At 45.8% G+C, this 20,910-nt stretch overlaps 2 protein-coding genes across 3 annotated transcripts in view; one reads left to right on the forward strand and one right to left on the reverse strand.

Annotated features, from left to right (window-relative positions):
- MICU1 (mitochondrial calcium uptake 1) overlaps positions 1 to 12,160 on the reverse strand; it is an 80,614-nt gene extending 68,454 nt beyond the window's left edge. For both annotated transcript variants that reach the window (XM_065746690.1, XM_065746689.1), the window contains exons 1-2: positions 12,071 to 12,160; positions 2,927 to 3,088 (exon numbers count right to left, since the gene is read on the reverse strand). In XM_065746690.1, coding sequence (XP_065602762.1) covers positions 2,927 to 3,087 — 161 coding nt within the window. In that variant the 5' untranslated portion in view covers position 3,088; positions 12,071 to 12,160. The remainder of the gene's footprint in view (positions 1 to 2,926; positions 3,089 to 12,070) is intronic.
- A 2,281-nt stretch (positions 12,161 to 14,441) lies between these two features.
- Positions 14,442 to 20,910, forward strand: part of MCU (mitochondrial calcium uniporter) — a 65,752-nt gene continuing 59,283 nt past the window's right edge. The window contains exon 1 of the mRNA XM_065746692.1: positions 14,442 to 14,567. Within this exon, the coding sequence (XP_065602764.1) occupies positions 14,442 to 14,567 (126 nt within the window). The remainder of the gene's footprint in view (positions 14,568 to 20,910) is intronic.

The following is a 20,910-nucleotide window of genomic DNA, read 5'->3' on the forward strand; positions in this document are numbered from 1 at the left end:
ATTAGGACATTTACACAGCTCCATGCAGAGGACAAGAACTACAAACTCCTTTCATTACTGCCCTTCCTCTAATACTGCATTACCTCCTACATATCTAGTCCAAGAAGCATAACATCTCCAACAGCTTCTTGGTTTAGTCTATATATATTCATGCTTTAGCTGAAAAAAAAAAAATAAGGAAAACAACAACAGTGAGACTTCCCACAGAAGTGTCATCTTACAAGAAAATGTCACTGACAGCAAGTGAAAGGGCATCAGTTAGTGCCTTCCTCACTCAAAGAGTAACAAAGCATCCCAGCTGCTGAGTGTCACCCACCAAAGGGACATCAACTCCTTGCCATGCTAACAGAGCTATGCTTGGGAAGCAATGGACCACCCAGGAAACTAACTGCAGCACAGCAACATTTCACCTTCCAACAGGAGCGCAGTTGCTTTGCTGAAGGAAAACGAACAGAACAATTGGTATTGCAAACCTACTGCCCCAACAGAACTGGTTATGCAGACAGCCCTAATCTGACTCCCATTTAAATACTGCTCCAGCATTTAATTAATCAAAATACTTCAGTAATGTAAATGTGGGCACTCAAACAGATGCACGCTTACGTTTTTCTCTGCAGTATACAATCAGCATTTTCAGTGACATTTGCCTTCTTTAATCCCCTCACTTAGCTAGATGCATTATGTATTTACCTTTTATAACTAATTCATTATACTTACTGCAGCTTACTGCAATATCTAAGAATGTCATTACGAATGCTTTGTGCTCACCTATATTAATTCTTAAACGCCCAATTTGTATATTCTGAAACTCAAGGAAATCTTGGAGTTTCTCATCTATCATTTCTTCAGACACACTTAAAATGCTTATTTAAAATTTCTACGGATGTCAGTATGAAGTATTTTCTGCACCAAGTATCAGTTTTGTTTCTCATTTAACAGTTGTATGTAAAATAATTAAATGAGCGTCATGAGCTTGGATAAACTTTTTTTTTATAACTACAGGCATGGCAGATTTACTGAAGAGCACATAAAGGAAAAGAAATCTTCAAATTCTGTACATCAGTTTAACATTTTGCAAATTTGTATAAGAAAACAAAAGGAGAGCAAACAAAAGAGAAAAAAAAGAAAAAAAAATCACAGCAAGTGACTTTCTCCAGATCAGGAGATCACAGGCCACGATGCTCTAAAGATGCAACCTGTCTGCTTTATCTGATGCTTATCAGTACCCTCAGCTAAGAAAGGTCACACCTGGTGGCAGCTCCCAGGGCAGCTGGGTACTCTAGAAGCTAAACATCACTTCTGCAGATTCCCCCAACCAGCACTCAGTGTACCATTAGCAGCTCTGTCCAGGAAAGCACCATCTTCCTGATGAAATGTAACAATGCCATTGTTTTTAAACAGCAGAAGTGAATCTGCTGCAGGAGGGAGATCACAGAATGGTTAGAGTCGGAAGGGACCCTTAAGGATCATCTGGTCCAACTCCCCTACAATGAACAAGGACACCCACAGCTACATCACGAGCTCAGAGCCCCATCCAGCCTGACCTAGGGTGTCTGCAGGGCCAGGATATCACTATCTCTCTGGGCAGCCTGTGTCAGTGCATCACTGCCCTTACTGTAAAGCACTTGTTCCTTATATCCAGTCTAAATCTCTTCTATTTCAGCTTGAAACCATTTCCCCTTGTCCTATCACAGCAGAGCCTGCTAAAGGGTCTGTCCCCTTCTTTTTTACAGCCCCTTTAGGCTGCTGTGAGCCTTCTCTTCCCCATGCTGCACAGCCCCAGCTCTCAGCCTGCCCTCACAGGGAGGTGTTCTATCCCTTGGATCATGTCTGTGGCCCTCCTCTGGATATGCTCTGACAGCTCCATGTCTCTCCCATGCTGATTCCACATCTATACACAGTGCCCCAGGTGAGGTCTCATAGTGCAGAGCAGAGGGGCAGATCTCCCTTGCCCTGCTGGATGCACTGCTCTGGATGCAGCCCAGGATACGGCTGGCTTTCTGAGCTGTGAGGGCTCAGAGGTGGCTGATGTCCAGTTGCCATCCACCAGTATCCCCAGTCTTCTTCAGCAGGGCCATGCTCTGTCCTTACAACCCCTGGACTGCACTGGTAGTGGGGGCTGCACCCCACAGGCGTACGTGAGATGAAGTTGCCAGTGAAGACTGAGCTAAAAAAGTTCTTTCTCAGCCTTCTTCCTTGCCGTTACCAGCCTGCCTTATTGCTCACTGGGAAACAAATATGCTTTCTCGGACTTGATGGCTTTGGGAGAGTGTTATGTAGGACATTACATCCTACCTACTTTACAGTCACATAGAAAATGTTTTAAGCAGAAAAAGTGCTCATTTCACTGCCTAAAAAGTGTGTTAACTTGGCCATCACCACAGAGGCATTCAGCCTCCTCCACACTGCAGGGCTGCACATTCAGGTCCTGCAGATAAAGAGGCACTCCTGAAGTGCAGATTAGTAAAGTGTAGAAGAAGACAACACTGCTGAATCACAGTGTCCTTCCTTGATCTGAGAAGCTCCTTTTAAACAAGCAACATCACATTTGACAAGGCTAGTAATAGCCACAACAATTTGCATCTTCTACCTCCCATTATATTAAAAGTAGAGTCTTCTAGCTGAACAGACTAGCAGAGATGTAACAACAATCCATACCATACTGGAACAAAAACGAGGTGGGTTTTAAGCACCGACTTCCCTTTCACACTCCTATTGTATCCATGAGCTCACGAGCCAGAGATTTTCTCGTTTCTGACTACTCAGAAGAGTGAGAAACTCCAGGGTACCACCAGCAGCATCTCCTGTTTCTTCCATGCAACAGGACACTTCACAAAGCCTCCCACAGTTCTTAAACACATCTGCAGGCACTTACCACAGAATCCGGAGCTGAAAGAGGTTTCAGGAAGAAACAGAAAACCATTACCTCTGCCAAAGGAGGCTGGCTCCTGCTGTCACTGCTGTTGTCCCTACGAAAGCTGCCATCACAAGCTGACTCCGGGCCCTGGGGTGATGTGCTGCCCCATGGTAACGTCGTGAAGCAGCAGCCAACCCTGCTGCAATGGGAAGAAATCGAAGACGGAGCATCCTGTCAAGGAAGAAGAATGTGTTAGTAATACTTACCAGTGGCAGACACTTGCACTGATCCTCAGCATGGAAGGAGAGGCCAACCATCAGTATGCGCTCTCCTAAAATAGGAGAAGATGCACAAAGTAGCTGCCACAGTTGTTTGTTAGTTATTCTGGAATAGGAGTGTAACTTGTCTAATAAAATCTGTGTCATAAACATAGACTACAAGGGTTATACCATGGCACACACTTGGCTAACACACTCAGCTGTTACATCCTGGTTAACTGCTCTTACAGCATTTCTTAAGTTCCTCTTCCACCTCTCCCCATCACATTTCATTGCAAGGAAATATTTGTACACTCCTGCTTGAGTGTCAGGGCACTGAAGATCCAGGGAGATCTTAAAAGCAACTACAGCAAATGAGTAAGAGCCATTTGGCCAGAGGGAAAGACAGCTGGATACCAGAAAGCAAGAAAAATCAAACAAGCAAACCAACCAGCAAGAAAAACTTCAGTCATCCTAAACTTCCCTATGAAAAAACTACTGTTCTTAAGCTCTTTTTTTAGCTAGCCTTGAGCAAAACATTTATATTCAACTTTAAGTAGCAGGCAACTTTCAAAACATCAACACTCATAAAGGACAATCCCTATCCCATTACACACAACAGTACAGAAGCAAATGAGGAACCAGAGCTACAAATCTAAACATCATTACAAAGCAGAAATTGGAACTGCAAAAATGCCACCCAATAACAGGCACCAGCTATACGAGTCAAAGCAATTTTTGCCAGCTCACAAAATTGAAGGCTAAGGCTAAAAGAAAAAAGAAAAGCAGCTGCATTGTTTATTTTGGGGGGTAAAGGAAGGTTTTCGTTTTAACAGATGTCAGTTCAGTCTTCTGATCACAGGGGGGTGGGGAGGGTTCAACTCACACATGACAAAGCATGGAGAGGCCTTGATTTAAAAAAAAAAAAAATTGGGAATGAAGTGTTAGAACAATTCCCATGACCAGCAAAAACGCTGGAAACAGAAAGCAGTGGCTTGATTATTTTTGCTCCCCTTTGCTACCCACTCTCATTGTTATGCTCCAGTATTGACAGCCAGTGAAAAAAGAACAAAAGACAAAAATAAGATCACCTCCAGTGGTTTCTACTTGCTTTCACAACACAAGATCCTACCGGACACTTTTACTAAAGCATTAGCTCCCAACAGTGAGAATCTTGGGAGCTCTTTGCACAAACACATCCTACACACATGGCATATTAGCTCATTTCAGCTACAAAGAGTGCAATGCATTACTGCACCTGTCCTCCCATGAAGGCAACCTTCGGCTCATGGCACTGAAACATGCTGGTGATGTGAGCATATGGAGGAGAAGAGAGGAAGAGAAATGGAAGATGTACCCCACCAGATACACAGCACGCAATTAGGAATGTGCAAAGAACCAGAACCTTGCCTCTCACAGCCAGCACACCTGAAAGGCACCGTTGTTTATATTCATCCGTGCACACAACAAAAGCTAAGCTGGCAGTCAGCATCACTGGTTTATTTATTTCTTTAAAAATAAATAGGCTTAAAATTAAAGTCTTAATGGAATTCAGCAAGTCAGCATTGCTTATTCTTCAATCCTCTCCAGCACACAACAACAGAAGATTTTGCTATGAAAAATAGCTCTTGTTTCAAATGGTTTCTACCCTACACAAACCTGATGCTCCTGTTTCTTCTGCAGGGATGGATTTCTTATACAGGCAAAGAAAAATCTGCAAGAGTTATTTTCACAGGTAAGTTAATGTTGCTTTTATTTGGGTTCCCTTTCCTAATTACAGCTCTACATGCGTAAGATGTAATGGGGAGCGGAAGTGTTGCCAGTATCATTTAATCAGTGAAAATGAAAACCAAGCCCCACGGTGCTTATTCCTGAGCTTAGGAAGATTTTACACTTCCGATTATTGGCTTTAGTAATGCATAAATCTACTGTCTGAGCCCTAAGAAGCACTGCATTATCAGCTCTGTCCAACTAATCTTGGCTGCTGATGGTGCTGGGACACTTACCCAGGCAGCATTCCCTTGGTAGCAGTCACCTGGGTGTTGAAAGCATGCAGTTCCTCTCACAGTTCGAAAACAAAGAATAGGCTTAGCTTAAAACAACAACAAAACCTTTGAGGCCGAGTTTCCCATGCTTTCTATCTGTGATTTTACTCATTCTCATATATATATTTGTGTCAAGTGACACACTACTGGGTCTTTGTTACAAGCTCCAGGCATTTAAATCAAGATCAGTTGAGAAAGTTGGAGCTTTTACAAAAGACTTAAAAATAAGTACCTTGCCCCGACTGCAGCAACCAGAAGCTCAATATCATGACCTGGAGAAGACTAAATCTTCATATATGTGTAATTAACAATAAATGTGTTGATGTCTGACATCTAGGAAACCCAAAGACAGATCAGTAAAGCAGTGCTTCCGAGTCAGCACTGGGCATTGCTCAGATGTAGGCTGTGTAGACAGCTTTAAAAAATGCCAACCAGTTCAACAGCTATTCATGCTCTTGCTTGACACAAACATTTCCTTTTCTATTAGCAGAACTCTCTCTGCTGGCACATTTTGCTACGAAATTCAGACAGGTTCCCTGCTTCCCCCCATTGTGCCACGTCCACAGCAACAGCAGTCCAGCCCCAGGTCCTTCAGTGCACAGAACTGGCAGATGTCACCTCTTCTGAATTTTTCTCAGCTACCAAGGAGAATGAAAAGACTTGTTCCCACTTCTCCTGCGCCCTAATTAGCTGATGGTTTTGAGACTGAAAGCCCAGCTCGGGGAAGAGGGACTTCTTTGCATTTGGGTACCCCACAGAACTGAAGGCAATCCTTCTCAGCAGCCCAGAGCAGCCCCCTTTTTCAAGACAGAACACACTTTAATCAGCTTTTTGATGACAAAGCTGGCCTCAGCAGTGCAGGCATGTGAGATGAAGAACATAACTGAATGAGCTGACGGATGTTTAATTTTTAATCAGAGAAGGGTTCTCAAACACTTTATTTGAACAATTACACTGGGACACGGCAAGCTCGTGCGTTAGTGCAGAATGTCAATTAGAAGTACTTTTCAATTAAACTTACACGTACCAAGATCTTAGATTGGCATTTATGAGGCACTGCTTGGGCATCAAGTCTTCTGCAGGGATTGGCTTACACCACCAGTGGCGGCTGACCCCATGCTAAGGGAGGGACAGAAGGGATGTGCAAACCCCAGAAGTTGTGTTAAACCACTTAAAGCTTGAGGCCACAAAAACCATATATGAGCACATTGGCTTGACATACTTGAAAGGAGGGGAAGAAAGCTCTCAGCATCAGCCTGACTCCACCACGACCCCCAAATTGTGAACTCACCCAAACTGGGAGCGGTATTTATTTTATCAGGAAAATCAGACAAAGAAGGAACCCTCTGGATACAAAAGACCACTCGAGCTGAAGGCATTTTAGCTGACAGAGGTAAAAATTCACAAGCTCTGCATTTCAGCAGCAGGTCTAAGCCACAGGTTTCTCAAGATCATATTTACACATGCACATTTCACACCTATTAAGGATCATTATTTTTGTAAATCACATACCATGAAGTCAGACTGAAAACAAGTCATTAATTTGGATTCCCCCTCCCACCAATTCCCTCTGTACTATCCATTCACAACCCAGCATAATTGAGAGAGGTTTGTACAAGTGCAGTCCACAGAAAGGTTGCTCAAAGGTGAATTGCAGCTGCAAAGGAACCCGGATCCATTTCTTCTCCCTCCCCAGGAGAGAGCAAACCACTCCTGCATTTTTCCTCCTTTTAACTCCCAATTTTCAGCTTACCTTCTGTAATTTTCAGATAAAGGATTACCCACATTACTGAAATTATTAGCTTACAAAGACACATAAATCAGTTTTGAGAATGAAGATGAAATCTAATAGCAAAACCAATTTCTTCTCAGGTATGAGTTTAGGGCAATACTTGATAGCATTCATTACCAGAGAGGGGAGCCACATGTGCTTCAGAGCACAATTCAGACTGATTGATAGTCTATAAAGCACCAATCCATAACACAACCAGATCTTCTGCAAAAACCTAAGCCACTGCTTGGCAATTTCTTTTTAACTGTCATTACAGCAAGGGTACACCTCTTCCCAAAGAGCTCAGCCCTGAAAATGAACTAGTCAAAAAACAAATAAATCAGATGGCCTGAGCCCAAAGACTTCCTTTTATCTAATCTTTTATCCCTGCACTCTTTCATTCCCATTGCACTGAAGCAGCCTGCATGCTGCCAGCAGGGAGCTCTCACACCAGCAAATCTCCTCTAGCTTCAGCACAGCATCTCCTTGGTATCATTGAATCCACTGCGATTCACACAGAAAAACCTTAGTGTTAATTAGGAATCTCTTTGGGGGAACACACTACATCTTGCACTACTCCAAAACACAGGAGGAGCCAGCCTTCCAGGACAGCATTTGGAGCCAGAGGTGTGCTCCTTAAAATTGGACTCTCCCTACAAACAGTACGGTTGTAAGAGACAAACACAGGGCTTTGCCTCCTCCAGTCACAGGAAACCACTCCCCACTCACACACTGCTCCTGGATGAACACGTGCATTTAAAGCACAGAGGTCCAAACCCAGTGCATCTCAGCCTTGGTGCCCTCCCCCTATCCTCCCTCGCCTGATTTGCTATCAGCCTTCATCCTACTCTGCAAACAACTGTGATTTAAACACATATGGCTGTATATCTTAACACCCAAAGCTTCAGCCTGATACTAAACTGGAAGACATTTGGGCATTCAGCAAACACCCTGCTGTTACTGTGGCTTATTTAGTACACCAACATACTCAGATTATATCCATTAATATTCAATTATTTATGGCATGCTTATCTCATCTGTTGCTTTTATTCTGCCAAATGGATCCACTTAGCATTAAGAGACTGCTGGAACAAAAATAAGACAGTAAGAACGTAGCTATCTGCAATGAAACCTGTTCAACTACCACTTTTATGGACAGCTATTCTCCCTCAGTTTCATGTGCACATCCTTACTACCAGCTTTATTTGTCTTACACAGGGCCTAGGATCCTGTCACTACCAGCTGTTCCAGAAGCCACAGGCCATACTGCGACACCCAAACAGAACAAACAACCCCCTTCTACATGGGCTGCACGAGTCACCCATGCCCATTTGCAACTAACACTTTTCCCTGGTTAAAATCTTCCTTTCCTTCTCTCCCTACCCTTTCTCCTGAGCTTTCCTACATGGAAAACATGATCATAAGCCCCAGCAGTGACAAACTCCAAAAGCACATAGACAGAAGTAACTGCTGGGGCCGTAAAAAATTAATCTTGTCCCATATTTAGGATAGTAACCCTGCTTTTATTGAGATGTTTCCACCTTTAAGCAGCCCAATGTGAAATCTTTGTGTTAAAATAATCAGGCCACCTCAGAAAACACTTGACCAGCTGCAGCAGCAGACTTGGGAAGCATTTTCACAGGAGACAGAAATTACACTGATTTGAAGGAGGGCATGTTTGTCACAGCACTGGTAGTGAAGGGGTAGGAAACGACATTTCTGCCTTTTCTGCAGAAAATTAAAGCCAGCAGGAATACATCTGCTTAATGACCCCCGAGATTTAACTTGCCTTACATAGTTAACACTGATGGGTTGTGATCTAGCAGTCTGAACCAAGCAGGTGTTTGGGGCATGGAGAAAATGAACTGTATAGACACACTTGAACAGAGCAAATGCAGACGCATTGAGCTTCCCATTAGCAAAGCAAGAACCAATTATATGGGCTAAAAGGAATTCCCAGAAGCACTGCAAAGGACCTCTTTTTGAAGAGCCCACTGTGAAATGACAGGGCTTACTTTTTTTGCTTGTCACTCCCTTCTCCTAAGATATCCCTAACTTTCACATCAAATAGAAAGCTGCTGACAGCTACCCACCTGTACCAAACAACCATCAATTCCAGAGCACTTGAAGATTTAACATTGAATTAAGAATTAACATTGAATTAAGAATTAACAATTTTTAATGTTTACAGCTTACTCAATGCTAAGAAAAGTGATGCTAATCCTTAACAAATAAACATTTCAGTACAATAGTGCTAGAAGAAAAATAAATCCAAGTAATCAGAAAAAAAAACTTGAAGCCTCACAGTGCCATGAACATATTAATTCTAAATTGAGGTACCTGCAGATACACGTCCAGCTCCAGAAAGAAAACATTTCTTTTTAGAAGTAGATGTGTAACAAATAATCTCAGAAACCATCACAATGCAATCTGTGCCTTCATTTCTTCCTAATGTGGAGGACTATGACTTGTTAGCTCACAGACTTGTTGGCTTGTCATCTTCAGCCTGAGTAGCAGCACACAACCATTTCTCCCTGCCACAACATCTTCAGCAGAAGCATCACTAAGGAAGCATCCCCTTGCTGTTCCTCAGGAAACTTCACTCCTGGACAAAGAGCCTCACCTTGATTTAATACAACCAATGAATGTTTAAATACAATCTTACCAAAACAAACAAGAAGGGTAAAGCACCTTGTAACATGACACAAAGTACAGCAATGACAGCAGAGCAGCAAGATCCTAGGCTATGGCAAGGAGTTGCTCAAATGCAACAGCTGTGAGCATGGAAACAAAATAAAGAAGCTGCTTACCTCTGGAAGGCCTCAGGTACATAGGGACCTCCAGTGAGATACTCTTGCCTCCACTCTTGCTAAACCTTCAATGAGGTCTGGGAAGGGATGGATCCTGACTCCACCCCTTCTGGTCACTCAGGTGCATGGCATGCACCTGAGCTCCCCTAGGCTGGCCCTGCCTTCCCTCCAGGTGCTCCATCACTGGTTCAGGCCCTCACATAACACACTCACATTCACTTGCTTATCGAGAAGAAGCACTCCATGGAGGGACGAAGCAAAGACCTGGATGAGTCAGTGTGTGAGCAGCGGCCACCCACTATCTCCCTCGCTGCAGCACTTGTCTGCACAAGCAGAACAGCAAAGGCTGCAGAAGGAGGGCATTTACCTTGGAGTCCACCTAAACCTCAGCCATAAAGGGAGAAAAAAGACAGTACTGTAGTGGCACTAGCTTGAGCCAGATGGCAATCCTTATCCTCCTTGCGCTCACACCGCAGCAATGTTTGTTGCTAAAAGACAGTGCTGCTCTTCTAGCTCTTGAAGTGCTGAGACTGAAAGTTTGCATCACGCTAACCATAACATAGCTATTAAGTTAAGGTGGCAGCAGCTAATACTGCCAGTCAATACTGACGCTGGTCTGACTCCATTAGAGATGTGCTTGGCCTGAAGGATAGAGGATGGGTGAGAAGCTGGCACAGGCTGAACAGACAGCAAGGAAACTCTGTGATTAAATAAATGCTGCTTATGGAAAGTTCCTAAGGCCACATGTTCACAGTAGTTATACACTGGGATGAGCAGCTCACCTGCTGCTCCTGGCTGTGCATTCCCACCACTGTTCTGGTCCCAGTACACACAGCTACTCAAAATTCCCAGTTGCAAGGAGCAGTGCTCAAACCCAGTCTTCTCCTGCTGCCCCAACCATGAGGATCTCTTTGTGTCATTCTGCTGCAGCCCAAAGCAGTGGCAGCTCTGCAGTGAAAAGCTGCTCCCAGAGGCTACACCCAGCATGCAAGAAAGAAAACTCTAGGGCACATTTCTACGGGGGAAAAAGCTCACTGCAGTCACAGGCAAGGAAGAAGGCCAAGGTAACATAGGATTTACTAGCTAAGGACTTTTCAGACAATTTTACAGAAGTTGCAGTAAAATACTGCACGATCTGAACAAACTGCCTATTTTTTTCCCTTTTTATAATACCTTAAATCTCTTTTAGTAAGAGACAAACCTGACAAAGACTTGCGGATGATATGTGCTTAGACAATTTGTAGTAACTCAGACTCCACCAGGGCTTCTCATATTTCTGAAGTGTCAAACATCATCACACAGAGAGGGACCCCTTCCTCACCAGGAGGCAGCTGTGCCACGCGCCAAGCACGTCTCAAAATCTATTCTGTTTGGAAAAGGCATATGACACGGGTTACAATATTCAACAGCCCAAGACGAGGTGACCTGTGAATTATCCCAATTTGCAATGACTTACCATAGGCAGCACCACCCCACCCGAAGTCACATCCACAACACAAGACTTTTTTATTACCAACACACTCACAAAGTCCCAGCAAAGATGCTCAGAACCTAAAAAAACACTGCAGTCCTTTGCTAACCCGTACCAAGTGCAGCTGATGTACTGCTGAGGATAAGCAAAACAGACCAAAAGAACTGGCATAACTAAGCAAGGGGTAGCCAAGTGCCTTTAAAATGACACGAAACTACAGAAACACCTGCAGCACTCATCCCAGGTCTTCTGAGATTCCAAACGATCTGCAAGCCTCACAGCTCATTCTGCTAAAGTGTCTGAGGGTAACAGAGCCATTCCTCCTCTGCAAACACTGCCACAAGTCCATAGGGGAAGCTGACCTCTCAGGCCTGAGAGCTAAAAAGGCAATCCTCACCAAGCACTTATGTTAAGACTAATACAACACAGAGCTCCAGAGAAAGCTACTGCTCAGAAATTAATTATACAAACAAGGTATGCCATTCATTTTTCTCCACTGCACAAGTAGTTTAAGTGTCTTTAATTTGTATTTTTAAGATATCTCCCTACAGTCAAACAAGTTTTAAATGACTACATACAAACAGTAGTTTTTGTTATATTTTATTAACGTGGCAGAATTGAGCTTTGGTTGAAAGGCAGTGCTAGGCAGCTTCAAAAAAAAAACAACTTCAAAAAGGCAACCTACAGCATTAGGAAAATCCTGGGTGGATGAAAACTTCTGAAGAAATGTAATTCCGAACAGGGCAGCCTGAAGAGTGTTTCAGCCAGGTAATGAGCCCAGCACAGCTGGAAGTAACTGAGTGCAGGGCCCAGCACAGAGCGAGCTGCACACCCCAAAAGGCAGCAGCAGCATTCCTACCTGTACTGCAGGTGTCTTAGCTCCCAGCTTGTGTTCTTAGGTCAAGCAGTCATGAAGAAGGCAGGGAGTTAGTTCAAAGGGTTGTGTTCTAAAAATGAGAAAAAGAACAGATATTATAACTTTGGCTGCCAGTAACACACTGTGCACAATCTCCCTCCTGGCAATCACAGTTTGCCTACTGTACACACAGTGTTATATATTAGAACTCATGCATCACAGCCCCAGTACTCACAATGCAAGTACTAAACTCTGCATAGCCAATAGGGAGGAAGGGCCTTGCTGTGCCAGAAACACACGAGCTGACTGGAAAGACTTTCCTTAACATAGTGGGCTATACATTCAAGCATAGCATAAGCACCAAATTTATTCAGCTTTAAACATTTTCAAGGTGTTGGCCTGCAGCACTGCCCCACACTGCCTTAGCTCAGGCATCCCATGGAGCTCTAGGGAGGAAATCACTTCTCCAACAGATAACTGTTCTTCAGCACCTCTAAAGCTGTTTCCCTCACCCTGATGCAGAGAAAACCTTGCTGACTGCCTCAAAAACACTTTTCCTAATCACGAGACTCCAAGAAGAAGTTTCTTGGTGTAATATTGGTATGCACACTCCAAAGGAGCTCGGAATAGCCTGAAGCTCTCGCTCCGCTCCATTTCCCCAAGCACCTCATTAAACTAAAGGCAGCATGGTGTAGATAAATCACACCGTGATGAGAACAACCGCTCCTAGAGACGCCCCGTGCCCTCAGAGCCCCCTCCACACCCGCCAGAGGATCCCCCGGCCCCAAGGGATCCCAAAAGACGCACCACACCGCACCCCAAGGCCGCAGCCCCAACCCCGCAGCGCCGCGGCCCCGCTCACCTCCGCGTCTCCACGCCCCGCCCACCGCGCCCGCGCTTCCGCAGGCGGTGCCGCCAGGGGGCGGGGTCAGCTCACGCCCCGCCCCGCGGGATGCGCGGGAAGGAGAGGAACGCGGGGAGGCGCGAGGAGTCCTGGAAGGAGTGTAGTCGTGGGGCTGCGGATGTCGGGCCTTGGTGAGGCGTTTGAGTATATCTGGTGAAGGCTTAACTGTGTGAGAATTGGGAGAGTCACGTGTATGTATCTATACATATATGTTTATGGGGTCTTGTGTAAGGGTCCATAGACCTATATGTCTGAGGGGCTTGTGTAAGGGTCCTGGAAGAGTTATGTATAGGGTGAGTGGGGCACGGTGCATGTGTATAGAAGGTCACAAAAGGTCTGTGTATGTGGTCTGAGGAGGTTTGAAGGGGCATGTAGATAAAGGACCTGAAAGGGCTGTGTACAGGGGTTAAGAGATATATGTATATGTGTATGTGTTGCCCAGAGACGTAGTGGATTCTCCTTCTCTGGAGATGTTCGAGACCTGCCTGGACGCCTACCTGTGCAACCTGGGAGCTGCTTTGGCAGGGGTTTGGACTCGATGATCTCTAGAGGTTCCTGCCAGCCCCTACAACTCTGTGATTGTGTGATCCAGGTCCAGTAAGGACTTAAATACTGTGTCTCAGAGGTTTGTATATCAGTGTTTGGATTTAACAATTAAAGAATATAATTAGGTGGTTTTTGTTTCTTTTCTTTTTTTTTTTTTTTTGCTAGAAGCAGCCTTCCAGAAAAGAAAACTGAGCATCAGCTGTGTCAGAGTAGAGATCTGAGCTCACCTCAGAACTGAAAAGCGGTTTGGGAGCCAGAAACTCGAGCAGACAACCAACCCTCCCCACAAAGCCTCTCACACCCACACAGGAGCACGTCACTGCATCTGCTGCACCCGCAGCAGGTGGGCCCTCTGATAAGGTAAGCAGATTTAGCTTTCAAACACCTAATGTGTATGGGTTTATATTAATATTTCTATTATTGATGTATTCTCTGTAGCCTTCCTCGCCTTTTCTTGGGAAGAAGCCGCCAGCGCTCCCGTGGCCCTTCGTGGAGATGGGCTGAGAACCCGTCAGCTTTGCTCTAATTGCAGAGCCTAATTGCAGTCCCATTCCGAAGCGCTGCTGCAGAACCGCTGTGGCACGGCCTCAGCTGTCGGACCGAAGCCCCGCCCCTTGCACTCAGGCCCCGCCCCCTGAGGATTTTCCCTGCCCTCCAGCCCGCCGCCCGCAGGGAGCCGGAGGCGGGGCGGCAACGCGACGACCAATCGCGTCTCTTGGAGCGGCGGCTGTGCGGCGCCGATTGGCCGTCCGGGCTGGCTCGACGAGACCCGGGCCGGCGAGAGAAGGGCGCCGATTGGTCGCCGCCGCCCTTCGGTCCCGCCCGGCCGCTCCCCCTCTCCCCCACCCACCGGGCGGCAGCGGCAGCAGCGACCGCCGCCGCAGCGCGAGTCTGGCCGTGCGCGCGGGGTGGCTCCAGCGCGCGATGGCGGCCTCGGCGGGCCGGTCCCTGCCGCTGCTCCTTTGCCGCCGCGGCGCTGCCACAGCGCTGTCCGCCGCGGGCCGCTTCCCGGCGCTGGGGCGGCGCCGGCAGCAGCAACGACACCGGACGGTGAGTGAGACGAGAGCAGCCGCCGTGGGGCCGTGCCCTTCAGGCGGCGGGCGCGGGGCGAGGGGGCGGCGGCGGCAGCGGGAGCTTTCCGCCCGCCCGCCCTCAGCGGGGCCCGCTGTGGGCTGCGGCGGCCGCGCGTTATTCTTAGCGCCGCGAAACTTGAGCGGGGCGGCGGCCAGCCCCGGGCGGATCCCGGCCCCGCCAACTTCCATCGGGTCCGGGGCGGGGGGGGCGCCCTCCGGCCGCGCTGAGTTGGCGGTGTTGACCGCCAGGTGGCGCACGAGCAGCCCGACGGGGCCCGGCCGGCACGCGCCGCGCCTCGCGCCTCGCATGTACGGGCTTAGCGTGTTTCTGATGGCATTGCCCTAACGCTGGGGGTCGTGGGGATGAAATGAAGCGTTTGCAGCTTTCTGGTGAAAGCTCCCTCGGTGTCCTTCTGGCACGCTGCAGCAGTGTGGGCACATGGTCTCTTGTGCTGGCGTTGTGAGCAGTGGCTCTGGAGCTGTGCTGCTGTTGGCTCTGCTAACGCTCCTAGCAGCCCTGTATGGAGGCTGCCTGTTAGCAAGTCCTGCCGTGCTTCCTGCTGCTTTCCTGTCAGATAGCTTGTCCTCATAAGCGTGGAGGGAAAATGAGGTAGGTGTTTCTGAGAGGAAACTTCCTTAGGAAGCGATGAGAGCGTCCTGGTTGGCTCCCTGCTTGCTCTGAGAGGTGTGGGTGTGAAGGGTAAGCTGCCAGAGGGAAAAGCTCAGTGCTGTGGGAAGCAGCCCTTTGTGAAAAAGCTTGCTTCTTTATGAACCTGGTTTGTTTTTTTTTTTCCCGTGCATGATGTTAGGTAGCAAAAGACTCACGAACTCTGGTTTTTCATGTCAAATGTTTAATCTTTGCGGCTTTCACCTTCACCTATAAAGATTAGTCTCTTGTTTTTGTGTTTCCTAGAGTATGTAACCAGTCGGTTCAGTTATGCTGGGTTAAGATGTAATCAGTTTTTTCAGTTCTAGAGGAGAATACCTACAGGAAATCAAGGGTTCAGCTGCATATAGTGCTCTATGCTACTTAATGCTTGTGATTCTGGGTAGATGGCAGATTCCTTTTAGCTCTAAAAAAGAGCAGGAGTGGCCTACAGAGGCTGAAGTGCCCACAGATAACAAGCAATAGCAGGCAGGCTTTAAGAGCTGCCCTAGATGAGAAGCAGAGTTACTTACACTGAGCAGCGTGCTGAATGGAGAAGGATTCTGGTGCCGATGCTCCTGTGTTGAATCCCACGGAGATGAGGAGAGGTGTGTCCTTTGAGGTGAGGAGTCCCAGGAGGAGTTAGCTCCTCATGGGTGGCTCAGTTCAGCTGGTCTTCCCTGCTGTGGCTGAAACTGTTGCAGCATCAGCTTTCTAAGAAGCTGTTGCTCCATTGTGTCAAGGTAACGTGGGCCCTGTAGCCGCCTCATGCCCTGGCTGTTACTGGCTCTGGTTTATTGCCATTCTGTTGCCTGTGTTTTGAAACAACTTTATTTGATAGCAGTGCGTGGGCTTCACAGGACTCACGTAGTGGTGCTGACCGACTGCCAGCACTGCAATCGCTGCAAGAACATCTTGGTGTGGTGTCTGGATTTTTGCTGAGGATGGAAACTAGCTGGCTTCTTTAATTAACTGCACTTCTATTTTCCTGATCTCACCTACTGCCGATCATAATGTTAAAAAGAATGATTAACAAGCTGAAGAGCTGCTGGCTGTGTGATGGGCTGAAGGGGCTTAAAGCAGTTATGCTTACTGGACCTTTGCCTAGCCTGACCTCATCTGTTTCCCATGCTGGGATGAGGAATGCTAAATGGAACCCTCTCCCTCCAGGACTGTACTGTGGAAGCCCACACAGAGGTTTGCTGGCAGTTTTGTGTTGATTATCTCTTCTGATCTCTGATTGTTTTTTTCTCTGTAGTGTTGGATGAGTGATAGATTCGTTTTCATGGAATAATGGTGTGTAGGTTGTAGGACAAGAGCAGATGCGCTTGGTGTCACTTGGAAAGACAAGATAGGATGGCTTGTGAACTGAAATATAAATAAATCCCAGCACAGCAGAACTTCTATGATGTAAAGAGCCCTAGCAGTTGTTGACTTTGCTGTTAAGATGGGTCTCTCCACCAGAGCTCCCTTTCCTCCTGCTTCTTCCCTCACTCCTTTCCCACAAACGTGAACTTACTGTCCTGCTGACTCCTTGCTCACCTCACCCTGGAAGAAGGTGGCTGAAGGGCAACAATTTCAGGTAGCTATCGTTACCACTTGCTAGATGCAGCGCTGCCTCAACTGATGAAATGCAAGGCCAAATAAATGAGGTCTGCCACCTCCTGCTAGATTCACTGTTACAACACAAGCTACAGCTGAGTGCTCCTTTCAGGGGTTCAAAAGTAAGGGAAAGTTTTTCAGCGTTTTAACCTCAAATAAGGAAAGGGAATCTGGTCACAAAGCGATGAACACCCTTGCAGGGCTGCATGTGTGAAAGGTATGGTACTCAGAGAGGGGTAAATGTTAGTAGTGTGTGACAGTTACTTTTTAATACTTTGTTTATAGCCCAGTCCACAGGAGCAATTGAGAGATTGTATGGAGGCTCTGTGATGGGAATGGAAGTTACGGTCATGGTAAGGTTGATCCAGCCATTAATACAGAAATTCCAGGGCAGCTTTCCTTCCATATGGTGAATGTTTCCCTGCTGTCCTCAGACAGGAGAGGTATAGCTCTGCTTAGAAGAGTCAAGCCTGAAAAAGAAAGGAAAGCAACCCAATGCTTTTTGTTCATTTTCTGAAGCTGTTTTTAGCCTCGCTGTATCGATAAGATCTTGCTCAGAGATTAGCTTGCGTGCAGTCTTGAGGGTGAAACTTGTTTTATAACTTTGTGTCACATTGGTGCTATGGGTTTCTTGTTTGTTCTATAAGATAGCATACAGATCATAAATTAATTACTTTCCTATTTGTAAGTGCTTAGTGTCTGTGGAGGTGCAGAAGTGATTTTAATTTGGGCTGTTAATTATTTGTTTGTTGAGCAAGTGTTTGTACTGTCAGCTGGCAGTCAATCTTCCTGAGAGCTCAAGTGCTGCTTTTTTTTGCCACAGGTAGTCCAGGGAAATGCATTCTGTGCTCTGTAGATAAGAGATCATCTGTGTTATCACTGTTTCTCTGTTGATCGTGTTTTGGTACTTGCTTTTTGAGGGCAAACTAGAGTGAGCTGGCATTAAGGAGAGTTCTGTCCTTGAGTATGTAATGATAGATAGAAAATGGCTTGTCCTTTTTTCCCATTAAAGTTTTGGCAGAGGGTTTCCTTCCCAGTATTAAGGCCTCAAAATGATATGTCATCTTAATAAAGATGAAAATATGCAGTGCTTGAATGTGACGTGGAATAATTTTCCAGTAGAGCAAGCCTATGGGACATTGCTTGTATCTTGTGTGAAATATGAAGTATGGCTGCTACCTCTTTCTGCATTCTTGGCAGCCCTTGAGGAATTAAGTAATGTAGAATGGCTTGGGTAAGTAGGAGAGGAAAAAATGTGGAAGGCAGCCTTGTATCAGTGAATCACTTCTATTGGCTTCCCCAGGAGGAAGGGATTGCCATGCAGTGAAGTCATTGTCAAATCTCTGAAACTGTTCATTGGAATAATTAAAACTGGGATTTTGTTTGGATAGATAACTCAGGAGAGACCTACTGTAGCTATCTGTTCCTTCTGTTAAGCAAAGCTTACCCAGGCTCAGAATAGTGTGAGGCAGTCAAGTGGTTTCCAAATAAAAGTGCAAAGCCAATGCTTTTCAAATGTGAAAGCAGGATTTATTTCTGTGTGTATGTCTGGGAGCTGGGGTCACTGGAGCCCTCAGACAGTGCTGCATGCAGCTCCTTGCTGCACAGCACCTGAGTGTGGGGTTATGTGAGGATGCCTTTGCTACTGCACTTTGCTTCCGTTAGTTGATGTAAATGGATTGAAAGTAGGAAACCAAGTAACTGGATTTATTATTTTAATCTACGTGTTAATTTTGGCTGGGGAAACTCACCGGTTGGTCCTTGAGTGAAGTGATCAGAGGCAGCAGTTGGCAAACAGCATCCTTTTCTTTCAGATGGAATGGAGTTTCCAGCCTGTCTTCTCATTTTTAGGTCTGCTGCTGGCTATTCCAGCAGTGTTTGCTCTGTTCTGTGTAACTGTGTTACCTTGGAAAGCACTGAGCTAGGCAAATCTTTCATTGTTTTATTTAGTTACGTCATATTTCCTTAAACTGCATACTGAGTTTATTTGTGTGGTCTCATGTCAGTTATGGCTCTACCTTGGAGCTGCTAAGGAAAAACGTGTTATCTAAATACAAGAACGTAAATGTTTTGTTTCTACCTTTGAGACGTGTATGTTTTAGCCTAAACCAGCAACTTTAAGAACCATTCAGTTAGGATCTGACATATGTTCCTTGTCAACTTGTAGCTTTGCCAATAATTTGTAGAAGATATAGCTTTTGATGAGCAGGAGGTACTTCCTTGACATATGGGCTTGCTCGCTGTCAGCTAAAACGTGACTTAGTGATGGTTGCTGAGCCATGACTGTTTGCTCCTTGCCAGCTGCTGTTCTTTGTATGGGTTCCTTCCTCTGTTCGTCTCCCTGTCACTTGACTTAGGTACTGTAGACCCCCTGTGTAAGGCATGGAGTGAACTTCAAGCACTCTGTGGTGGAGTGCTCTAGGAAGCATTTTATAAATACCACAAAACATCAATTCTAACTTGAAGTAGAGTTTAGATTTCTATAACTATATTTCCCAGAGCTCTTGAAGCTTAAAAACTCAAGGTTGTGTGCAATGCAGTCACAGTGTTTAGCTTTTAATCTCATCTTTATGATTAAAGCTTGTCTTCCAGCTGGTCCAATACCCTCTTGAGAAGCGCTGTTTGTAGTCACGCTATGCAGGTTTGCTTTGCCAGGCTCCCTACTCTAGGATGTTCTGCTGATTCCTCCACTTCTCAGAACTGTACAAGTTTGAAAACACAGAAAATGGCTATAGATGTTGTGCTTAAATCCTGCTTTTCTTTGACCAAGAATACCTTCTGTATGGTATGTGGTTAACAAAATGAATAATACCAGATGGTATTGTAGCTGAGATATTTTACAGATGGTATAGTCAGAAAGATTATCGTGATGGCAAGAGACAATCAAAATAAAGTGCTCACCCATGTCCTAGGCTCACTGTAGGAAACTCCAAAGGAGCAATCTCCAGAAAGAACTCCTTTCCCTGCAATGGTCAGCCCTTAAATGGGGTCTGGGAGAGGTGGAGTCAGGCTCCTCCCCTTCCAGTCACACAGGTGCATTGCCTTCACCTGTGCTCCTGCAGCTGACTCAGTGCTCATCTCAGGTGATCAATCAGTAGTTCTGGCTGAACTACCGTGATTCAGCAGTTCCCATATACCTTCTAGTGGTGCTGAGCTCTTCATGACCTGCAAGTGTCAGTGTAGAGTGAAGTTCACTGTAGAGTGAAGAGTGAACAGGTATCTCATTGTCTGGAATGTAATCAGAGTAGTGGACTTTATGGTATGTCCTGAAATAAGAGATGGGTTGCAATGGGTAATTGTAAGAGGAAATAGAGTTGATCCATCTGCTTAAACCATTTTCAAAAAGATCAACAATTCTATTCTCATAATTTCACTGTCATCTTTCTTACATGTTTGGAATTAAATGACAGTGAGTTTTCTGCCTGGCAAAGTACCTCCAGAAATGAGAATTGTCAATGTTACTCTGACAAATGAAGATTTGTAAGAGAAAATGGGCTGTCTAGAACAGCACAGGTGTGACAGAAATATATCTCAAATTGTGTATTAGGGAGTGCTGACTGAGCTCTGCATGATGTTTCTTTGCAGAGTACTTTTCCTGTGCAATGACATTATGCATGCAGTGCTTACTGCTGGGAAGTATCCGACATACTGTGTCCCATTCACGTTTTCTAGACAAAAGGTAGACACGAGAATATGCTGCAGCAGCTGTTTAAAAGTAATTTAAATTAATTGTGAAGCTGTCTGAAACATTGCAGGGATTCTTCTGTGGGGGAGATCTGAGAGGGGAGGCTGGCGAGAAAGTAATCTCTCCCTCAGATAGCAGTGAGCTGGAAAAAGGGAGGAGATTTTGCGCGGGGAGAAATGATTCCTTTTTTGTAATGAAAATGCTCTAATTCATCATGTCACTTGGGAATTCCTCCTGGTTTCCTGCAGGGGGAAGGGGAAGTTGCCTGGGGTTCCACTGGATGATGGAACACGGCATGTTTGTGATGCATAACAGCATCTGCTGTGTCAAAAGCTCCCAAGGGAGACTGCTTCTAGCTGCGAGGCTACTCCCCTTATCAGGGGACTT

The sequence above is a fragment of the Cyrtonyx montezumae genome, unplaced genomic scaffold, assembly GCF_038088225.1.
Source record: "Cyrtonyx montezumae isolate F1298 unplaced genomic scaffold, pur_monq_1.0 scaffold_4, whole genome shotgun sequence".
NCBI lineage: Eukaryota > Metazoa > Chordata > Aves > Galliformes > Odontophoridae > Cyrtonyx > Cyrtonyx montezumae.